This window comes from Athene noctua, chromosome Z (genome assembly GCF_965140245.1).
Source record: "Athene noctua chromosome Z, bAthNoc1.hap1.1, whole genome shotgun sequence".
NCBI lineage: Eukaryota > Metazoa > Chordata > Aves > Strigiformes > Strigidae > Athene > Athene noctua.
This window is the reverse complement of record NC_134077.1, coordinates 26,711,055-26,721,781: the sequence shown is the minus strand read 5'-3', so window position 1 is coordinate 26,721,781 and position 10,727 is coordinate 26,711,055. Positions and strand designations below refer to the sequence as shown.

The 10,727-nt window shown below is 40.7% G+C and overlaps 1 protein-coding gene across 2 annotated transcripts in view; it reads left to right on the top strand.

Moving 5' to 3' along the window:
• The first annotated feature begins 700 nt into the window (after nucleotides 1-700).
• The window catches only part of SCAMP1 (secretory carrier membrane protein 1), a 52,556-nt gene continuing 42,529 nt past the window's right edge, over nucleotides 701-10,727 (top strand). The window contains exon 1 of one of the 2 annotated variants that reach the window (XM_074933028.1): nucleotides 701-949. In XM_074933028.1, the coding sequence (XP_074789129.1) occupies nucleotides 893-949 (57 nt within the window). In that variant the 5' untranslated portion in view covers nucleotides 701-892. The remainder of the gene's footprint in view (nucleotides 950-10,727) is intronic. The other variant, XM_074933027.1, reaches the window with a different exon arrangement.

Here is a 10,727-nt window from a genome sequence, read left to right as displayed (position 1 = left end):
CACAATGTTCAGTTGCTGTCTGGGGTTAAACCACAACACCGCCAACAAGAGAATGGAACGAGAGAGTAAATCTGCGGTTTACCAAATAAGCCTTAAATTTGAAGGCTTTCTTGTTACCTTCGAATGTGTAATTTACTTTCCAGACGAGAGGGGCTGTCCTGGCCCACTCTGAGGGGGGCAGGGGTGGAGGAGAGGCCACGCACCTCCTGCCTTTGGGCACCGTCCGCACGGTACCGAGTAGCCCCCAAGACACAGTTACCGAGTGGGGGCGACCGTGGGCGAACCGGCGTCTCGGAGCCGCCCGGCCGGGCGCTCGGTCTCGGAGAGGAGGTACGCCGCTCCCGCCATGGCCTGGGCAACATCCACACGCCCCGTCCAGCTGCCGCGCCGGGCCTGCCACGGACAGGAAGACCCGAGCCTTCTTCCCCCACGGCTTCCGGCTGGTGCTGACAAGCGAGGGCGGCAGGGCAGAACCCCCCATCCTGCCCCACCAGCCTCGGCAGCGCGGCGAGGACAGCGAGCACGCAACAGCCCTCACCACAACATGCCTCCAGCCCCCACCCGCCTTGGGAATGGTCTCTTCTAGCCCTCCTCCCTCCTCGCCCCAGGAATGGGCTCTCCCAAATCCCGCCCCGCCCCGTCTCCTGCCCGCCCGGGAATGGCCGCTCCCCCGCCCCTCAGGGCCGTCCCGCCCCGTAACCTCACTTCCGGGGCGGCCATTTTGGGAGGTCGGTGCTCCGTGGCTGGACCGTGGCGGAGGGGGCGGGCTCGGGCCCGGGCCGCAGCGGCGGGTGACAGCGGCACGGGGGGGTAGCCCGTGAGCGGCGAGTGTCGGGGGCGCCGCAGGGGAAGAGCCGCTAGCCGGTGATCGTAGCGCCCGCCTGCCCCCGCCATGTCGGACTTCGACAGCAACCCCTTCGCCGACCCGGACCTCAACAACCCCTTCAAGGTGAGGCTGGGGGCGGGGAGGGGGCGGCGGGCCGCGGTGAGCCTTGTGTTGGGCGGGGAGAGAGCGGGTTGCGCCAAGCCACGGACATCTGGAGGGAGGGAGGGAGGAAGGAAGGAAGGAAGGAGAGGCGGGCCCTGGCCCTGGCCCTGGCCCTGGCCCTGGCCCTGGCCCTGGCCCTTCTCCCCGTGCTTGCGGGGGGGCCGCTCCCTGCCACGGGGGATGGGGAAGGCCGACACAGTGGGGTAGCGCTGGCCTCAGCGGGGCTGACGGGCCGGGGGGGCGGTGGCTGGCAGCGCCGGAGGGGGCTGCCCTCGGCGAGGCTTGGGGCATGACGGCTCTGGGGGGCTTGTAGGATAATCAGCGTTTTTGAAAGCCCTAGAAACGGGCACAGCCGTTTCACAAGGTCAGTTTTCCGTGATCCCTTTTGTTGCTAAAATACCACAAATCGCGTTTCAGATGCATTATTTTGAAGGGAAAAAAAGAAAAGGTTTCTGGGTTTTGGCGGTAATTTTGTGTGTGTATAACACTACTGCAGTCTTTTTTCTTCCGTTTGACTGACCCGGATAGTTAAGCTCAGTGGATTTACCCACTTTTTCCTCTCTAGTTTCCTCCCAGCTCCCATCAAGCTTATTTACTTCTTTATGTTGTTTCTGAAGCATGCAGAATACTGATGGCTAGGCATAAGTTCTACCTGTATCTCAAAATGCTGTGTTGTAATGTGTCCTAACCTTTGTGTAACCTAACCTTTTAGGTTTTGCACTACTGACTTGCCATACGGCTGAGAATAGTTTCATCACCTGCTGTTCTGGCTTCAGCTATCAAAATGAGCTGACCTCCTTGGATGCTTTCCTTCCTTACCTTTTCTCTCTTTGTTATTTAAATCCACTTCAACTAATTTTTTGAGCTTCTTACTGAACTTTTTTTTGACGGATTTTACTTCATGCTGACACTTTGAAGCATGTGCATAGTATGTGACAGTAAGTTTAGAATGTCAGCTGGAATAGTTAAGCCTTTTAAAAATTGACCTGCCACATTTCAAGCATAATTCTGTGCAAGTAGCTGCTGGAAGCATAGTATTACAGACATTTATTTGTTGAAGTCTGTGTGAATCATTAGTTTAGTTTTTATGGTCATAAACTTCCGTTGATAGTATTCCTTAGGCTACACACTGTGTTTTTACTTGATGTTGTACTGAGTGCAATGACCTTCCAAATGAACAGCAGCACTACTGTTGAGGTTGCTTCTAATGATAGTTTGGACTGGCACCAGTGGCAGTGAGCACTGTTCTTTTAAATACTTTTGGTACCAAGCACTGAAAAGGTGTCATTGTTCTAGAATGTGTCTTCAGCAACAAAAATTCATAATGCTTTTCCTCACTTTTTGTAACAGTTATGCAAATACCATCTAGCAAAATTATTGTGTATAGATACCCAAAGTGGTTAGAGATTTTGGAAGCAGTATAGTTGCCCCTGCATCACTCATCAGCTGAGGTAACTTGTTCTGTATAGTGTTTCTGAGATCTAAGCTGAGACCTACCTCAACCATACTTCTGGTTTGAAGACACTGCTGGAAGTGCAATAGTTTATTCCAGTTTCTCTTCAGGGAAAGGCTTCTCTGTAGCTGTCAGGCAGAATCCACACTGCTTCTTAACTGCAGTGCTTCATGATAAAAGGACTCTATAACAGCTTTCCTGTAAGTTGAAACTCACTGTTAAACACAGTTCTGCATTTCTTTTATTTGTAGAAGTTGATTTTGGAAGGTGTTATGCTTTACCTTCTTCAGAGGATTTTTTCACTGCTTTCAGCCTTTGCTAACTTCTGTCACATTCCAGTGCAAAAGTCAATCTTGTATACCTTTACTCATCCACACATTAACTTGAAGTGGCAGAAGTCCTCCTATATAAGTCAAACCTTGATTGCCATCTTGTGGACATAACAGCTTTGAAATTAGTGGGTATTAATGCATGTCTGCATTTAAGTTTTGTCTGATGATGTCTTTTAAAATATTTTACACATAGAACCAGTATTTCCAGGTGGTCACTGACAACCTAAGTCATGTTGTCTGAACACCTTATTCAAATATACTCATTTTTATTTGTCTCTGCCTGATAATTCTATGTATGATGTGATTACTTGTTCTCCTTACTTCTGAAGCTGCTTCCTGTACTACTGTAAAATCACAAAGGAATATGGCAGAAAAGGGGAGGTGTAAGGGTGCATCACGTGGAAGAATTGTTGCCAAGGTCTAAAGATAGATCCTTCTCTTTCTTAAATATTTTGGCTTTACTAATTGTCTGTGATGTCTTTGTGAGGTTTACTGTGACTATTCTCATGCTTTTTAATAAAAAGATTTCAGCAGAGATTCTTACTTAATGTTGAATCAAATATATATGTTCTCTGGGAAGATAAAGGTAAAGCAGAAACATCTAGTTTGCTCAGTATTTTGGGTGGTTAATTCATTTGGAAACCTAAAATTAAATTTCTGTTTTGTTATCTACTGGAAGTAATGAAATTTAGTTTGTATACTAGAATCTCTTGCTTCAAGTGTTAGTTTAATTGATGGTAAAACGTTGTTGATTTTGAGGCAGTGTCTACTTAACCTCTGCTTTTTCTTTTGTTATTTAAAAAAAACCCCAAAACTGAACCCAAAGGCTGATATGCTTTTGAAGTCATAGTATTTCTCTGTAAACAGCTGTCCTCTGGATGCCATATCAGCAAAACCAAGATATGTTTTTGTTTGAAAGACAGGAGGTAATGAAACAAACAGACAAGTAACATGCTAACATGAAAAAGCTTTTGATCGCATTCAAGTTGTGCGGAAGAAAATGCATTCATGTACCATACTGATGAAGACGTGATAATCCTGCTATAAATTGATGGAGCAGGACAAGTCCATAGAGGGGAGGCAGATCTGAGCCCAAGTTAGAAAGTCAAGTCGAGATCAGGCCCAGTGAAAGTAACCAGGGTCAGCTAACAGTCCCATGATGACCAGGCAAGTCCTTTGTGATGAGGTGAGTTTGAGCACCTAGGAGGGGTTTCGGCATCCTCAGGGCCCTCCCTGAGAGTTTATTCTTGAATAGACTAAACAAGCATGAAATAAATTTTGTATGACAAAACAAAGGCAGTTTTTTAATGTAGCTGTGTCCTTGTTGGCTTGTGCTTTTTTTTTTTTTGAAGGCTGTAGGATAGGGCATAGTTGTCTTGGGGTTTTGTGTAGCCTTGGGAGGTGATACAAATACAAAGGGGTTACCCAGGGCAGTGGTGGAGTCCCCATCCCTGGAGGTGTTTAGGAGTCGCATTGACATAGCGCTGAGGGATATAGTATAGTTGAGAATGGTAGGTGTTAGGTTAATGGTTGGACTAGATGATCTTCAAGGTCTTTTCCAACCTAGACGATTCTGTGAAAGGTTCTGAAACAGAAGTCTCTCAAAATCCAGCATGTTTCATTTACTCTGAAGCAATTCAGTAATTCATTTACCATAAAAATGTGTTGGTTCTGTGTTGGGTTTTTTTTTGTTGTTGTTTTCTAAGTGAATGATAACTACTAAGAGAAGAAATAATTTTTTTAAGTATAGCTATGAATTTCACAGGCCTTTGCAGCTTGGCTGACAGATTGAGAAAGGTTTGAAGGCTAGCTGTTGCAGTCATCCAAACATGTGAAACATTTATTTATGAGTGGCTGTGGAATTGGGACTTTAAAAACTGAGTTCTGTGTTGAATTCTGTTGAGTTGGTTCATCTGATGTATTTAGAGCTCTGAGCAGGTGCAGGTGTTTGAAACTATAGAAATTATGGTAGGACTGAAAACTGAGATACATTTGTTTAAATGTGAACGGTGACCTTCAGGTAAAAGCCAAACCACTACGTGATGTGGATAAAAATTTAAACAGAATAACCCATATCTTTTAAGTTTTAGTGTGTAAGGACACAATCATGGGAACCCTCATATGTATGTAATGTTAATTATGTGAGTAGGTTTTTTGAGTAGGATTAGGTGTCCAAACCATTGTTAGCTTTGAGTTGTTGCTCCAAAAAGACAGCGTTCTTTTGTAGTTCTGTCATGACTGCCATTCTTGTGTCAGAGATGCTCTAAGATACTTAAAAATGGGGTTAGGCACCTGAATTGCTCCTACTGAGATCACAGGTTTACTTGAGTCACTAGAGCTAAGTATATGTTAGAGCTTAAATTTACTACAGAGGTTGTTCCACTTATAAATTGGATATTACACTTAATCTGACTCACATGAACACAAATTCATCTTCTATCTTGTTTGACAGGAAGTACAAGCTGGAGGTTTGATGCTGAAGCTAATAGTGCAGATGACTGCTGCCTTGTGTGGCAGCAGAATCTATACAGTTTACACCTTGATTGTTAAACTGGTAGAAACTGACAGAAAGAAAGGGAAGTCTTAAATTTGTTTGAAGGATCAGGACCCTAATTATTTGAAGTGTTTCTGCAGTATTTGTGCGTTACAATGTTTTGTTGTGTGCCTGTATGCATAAATGAGTTTTAATTCTTTTATGTGACTATAAAATATACCCAATTAAGTTCTGTCTTTAATAAAGGACCTAAAATACAAATGTTCTTCTGACTTTATTACCTGGCTTCCCTTCATGACTTCAAAACTTATAAATTCCCCTAAGTCTTGCATAATTTAATGCTGAACATCATTGTATTGGAACAGTCCTTTAGCTAGCCTGCATGATCCTTAGCTTTCAGGAGTGCTTCATCAGTGCTGTGACTGCACTGTAATCTATTAAACCTGTAAAGTGTTTTAATAGATACTCAGTATCAGTTATACTTGGATTTTTTTCCAGATTTTCAGTAAAGTGTTAGCACATATTCCATTGGTATTATCGTTGTCATACATATTGAGATTTAATTTTGCAGAGGAATGTAACAGACATTTCAGAGCAGAGCAAGAAGGAGAAAGATTTGAGAGTAGCTATGAGATGGGGATGATGCTTTCTTAAGCATCCAGTATGCCATTACACAACGTGTCTGGTGCAAGCTTTAGGACAAATTTGGCCTTGTGAGCCTCTGAAGTTCTTTTTAGTTTCAGAGGTGGTGAATTTGCCTTGCTCAGTAGCTCAGGAACCCTTCATAGCTCTGCTTCCTTGAGATAATGTGGCGTGTAACAGGTAGTGCTCGGAAGCCAAGTATAAGAAACCCCAGATGGCTACTTGTGCACTATCCTACTTAATAATTGTGTTCTGGCCGTGTTAGAGTCAAAATCTCTTAAATACCATTCTGTGAGGGGGGTGGGAAATGGCTGATGAGTGAATGAGATGTCATGATAAACTTAAAATTGTGAAAGAATTGTTGTAGTGTTTACTCAGATTTTTTTTTAAATTATTATAAGTACAGAAATAGTCTCTATTTTGCATCTGAGTCATTAATTCCTCCAGGTGTTACATGTGTAACTTTCGAGGACCATTCTTTCTTGTAGTAAGTGGGTTTTAATCATACGTTAAATTATATGTTATTCTAGGTGCAATACGTTAAGGCTTCCTTAATACTATTAAATGTAAATTGTTTATACTGCTAATGTACTAATTCTTGGAATAGTGAAACAGAAGATCTCAAGTTAGTTGCTGTTTGTGAAATTTCTGTACTTTTGCTCATTCTTGGACCTGGGATGATGAAGAAAGAAATAAAGTGTGAAGAGCCATCAATGTTTGACACTGCATCAAAACCCTAGTAGCTTCTTGAAACTTAACTTTACATGTACAACTTGTTGTGGCATGAACAGGGAGTCTTTGGGGAGTTTAGCTCTTTGATTTATACCAAATGTTTACTGAACATGTGCAAGTTGCAATTTCAGAAGCTTAGTCTATCTGAATGTGGAGTGTTATGGGACTGAAAAAACTATCCTTCATGTACAGGCTATCTTATGTTCTAAGTGTCAGGTCCTAATTTAAAAGCTGAAACCCAAGAGTTAACACAGGAGGAAAAAAACTTTGATACCCATTGCTGGCCAAATAATCTTTTTTTTTCTCCCAATTTTGCTCTCAAAAGCTTATATTTTGCCAGAAATATCTCTCAAAAAATGCTCCTGAGGACATATAGAAAGCAAAGTCTATCATATGGAGAGTTTCAGCTGGACTATCAATAGCTTTTATTGCTCTCCAGGACTCATTTATGAAGAGTGGGATGGATAGTTTTCTCTTTGAAGAAATCAAAAACCTCAGACCAACAAACATAGTTTCAGACATTTTTCATTGAGTTTTTGCTTATTTTCTGAGCCAGTGGTGTGATTATAGGAAGCACTCCACAGAGAGCAGGAAATACAACTATTCTACAAATAAGAAAAACAAACCTCAGGATGAATTCTTGCTGAAAAGTATGCAATTAGTGTTACTCAGATTTATAAAAGGGCTAATATGAAGTGGGTATAGGGAATAAATTGTGATAATAGGGAGCTTAAGTTGAAATGAAAAGAGTTTATCCTTTTCATGTAGCAAAACAAAGCCTTTCAGTAGGAGTGGTGGGAATAAAAAATCCTAGTTGGTCAAGATTGAGTTTGCTAGATTTGTGGATCTAATCTTGTTATTTCCTCAGGGTGGATTCACCAGTCTGGAATCAGTCCTGCTAGACCTCTGGTTTATGTGTCTATTCTAGATACATTGGAGGTTTCTGAAGGAATAACACCTTTGCTGAGCAGGTTGAGTAGTTTGGAGGGTAAGATTTGGGTTATGTCACTGTTACTTTCTAGGAACTTTCTTCCAAGCACAAAAAGCAACAGGGAAGATGCATAGCTAGGTGAAGGTGGTAAAGTGAAGGCTGGTTGATAAAGTCTGGTAAAGCAGTTAGCTTGGATAAACTTATTTGTGGGGATCATGAAGTAAAAGGAAAAATGTATGGTGGCAGAGCATAAGTGACTGATGAGGGAGATGCTAGGATTGGTACAGTGAATTATTGATATTATAGAGACTTCATCTTCTAAAAGTTTTTGCCATGAGAAAGACTGTTTTGGATTGCAACTGCTCAAGTCATTAACATACCATTCTTAGCTCTTGAATTTTATGGTAGAACTAAGGTGAAAAATGAAGATTTCTACAGTTGTCTGTAGTAGCTGCTTCTTCACTCTGCTGTACTTAGAGCTGTGTATCTGGTAAGGTGTTTTCCATGTTTTCTTCTTCTGATTTGCTTCACTAAAAATAATTAATCCTCTTCTTTTAAAACCCATTTCTGTGTTTATACTATATTGTTTTCCCTTGGTCTTTTTTTCCCTAGAACTAACCAGGTGTACTTCTGTCAGTTTACTAAAATACTTGGTGCTGTCCTCTGAATTACATGTAAATTTAAAAAAGAAAAAATCTCACTCTAAGTACAGTGTTTCAGTTTTGTATTCTTTTCCAAACGTGATTATTGTGTTATTTTGATTTACCATACTCCTGGTATCCGGGTCTTGATAAATATTTAGTTGTCTTGCTTACTTTTCCTTGTCAATTGGTGTTAGAAAATGGGACACTTTGTCCCCTCTGTTCTTGTTAAAGTCTTTCATGCATTTTTCCCTGTTCCTTTTCCCAGCATTTTTTTTTAATCCACTTAGGTTATTTGATTTTTATTTTAAATTATTGGTTTCAGTTGCTGATGTTTTGTAAAACTGTTATACTCTCTATCCAAATTAGTGTTAAGAATGAGTCCTTATAAACCCTGTTTCTTGATCTCTGCAATAAGGTGTTGCTTTTACTTCCCTGCTAGTTCTTGAGAGCAAACTGAAAAGTAGTAAATTAAATGTTCTGTGCAGACCACTGATGTCACCTTTTTAGTTCCACTTAGAGGGAAAAAAAGACAACACAAGCCCATATTATAATTGTAATATTTTTAGCCTGTTTTTTTCCCCTCTTTCATTCCATGTTAAATAATTTGAGCATAAAATAAATGCTTTGGCCTTTTTGGTAGAAGAAATCTGTGTACCTCAAAAGTAAAAACTTTTTTTAACTACCCAAAGGACGGTTTGGAGCGGACGATTCTTAGTTCACTACTTTCTCTTCACTTAAATCAAAATTACAACTCACAATATAGACTTAAGCTGATGGTGTTTTTCAGAATATTATTGGGTTAGGTATGCTATCAGAGCCTCTTACTAATGGTATAACAATGCTGGACCTATTCCCAGTGAACAGCAACACAAAGAATCATTACAGATGTATCTGATTCTTCAGTCTTTAATTTGCTAATCTCTTATGTATTAATGAAGAATACTGATGACTAGTTTTGGTCTCCTAGACAACAGAGGTCTCTGTTTAATCTGTTGTGGTTTTTTTTTTTTAAAAAAAAGCTGTAAAAACTTGTGTAGAATGGATTATTACTCCATTTTAAATATTCTCATGTAATTAATTTTGTTTGTACACCCTCTGTGATAACTGGGTTTACAGTTAATTTTATCTATATCTGGGTGATGTGAGCATAATTTGTTAACCTGCCACAGGAAATATTTTCAGTAGTTCTGTAGGGGCTCTTACAGTATGAGATTTAAATGTGTTGTGTTCTATGGTTTTGGTTTGTTTGTGGGTTGTTTTGGTTTTTTTCTGACTTGTCTCTGTCTTGATGTAAATACTGGGGTGCTTCTTGTACCTGACTCCTAGTGATTCAGAGTCTGATGCTTATCTTTGCTTTTGAGATTGGCATTATGGTAGAGAGAGTACAAGAAGCAGGTAAAATGAAAGATTGGATGGAAAGCAATTATGTTGTGCTGGTTTCTTAAAACTCCAGCCTCCTGAACTAATTCAGATCTTGAAAATAATCTGAAGTGACTGTGTGTGACTTAAATGCACTAATAGGTGCAGTAGCTGGGTATGAAAAATGTTTTTAAATTCTGTTCTGTGGTTGATAAAACTAATACTTAAATGAAAAGATCAGAAACTCAGGGGGCTGAAATGGCAGGAGTTTGGGTGAGGTAAGGCTGGAGAAGGAAGTATCAGTTGGAAGGAGGGAATGAGGATTTGCACAAGATGAGAATTACAGAGATAGGCACTCAAAGGAGTAGGGACTAGGACTGGCTGGGTGGCTGAGGAAAATCAGGTTGTGGTGAGGTGTTAGTGCAAGGGCAGGTCCAGTTTGGTTAGAAGGACTGGTCAACGAGGACATAGCTTTCTCAGCCTGACATTGGACTGGGCATTTTACAGTTGATGCAGTCAGTGTATTTGCAGAGAGTAACCCTGTTTTTAATTACTTAAATGATGCAGCACGTTGAGGTACCTGGATATCTGATGGTTCCAGCCATGCTGGTGCTTTATGTTGGTGTCTGTATATTACCACCTATTGGAACTTGTCTTTGTGGCTTTTTTTCTGTTTCTTAATATTAAAACCCAAAAATAACCTGGGAAGAATGTATTTTAACTTAATTATCTGGGTGAAATATCAAATATAGAAAAATAAGTTATGCCAGCCTAGGTTTACTTATTCTTGTAGAGTATTAAAGTTTTTGCTGTTTGTAACCTCTAGAATATATGTCATGCGACATAGAAATTTGATAGCACTCACTTAAATGCTGCTTTTTTTTTGAGCATGTGGTCCTGTACGTTTATTATTCATGTTCATTTTTCAAACCCTGATTAACTTCAAAATCGAGTGTTTTATTTCTCTGGAGCAGTATAAGTGCTTCACAGGTTTTCTCACTATTTAGACGAATTGGCATTTGCTCCATTTTTAAAACTAGATGCAGTGAGTGTAAGGTAAATGATTCAAAGCAATTCTTTGTGTTCCTTGTGATCTCAGGTCTGATCTCTTCAGAAATACTATAAGTAGTGTTTTGAAATATGAAGTGCAGT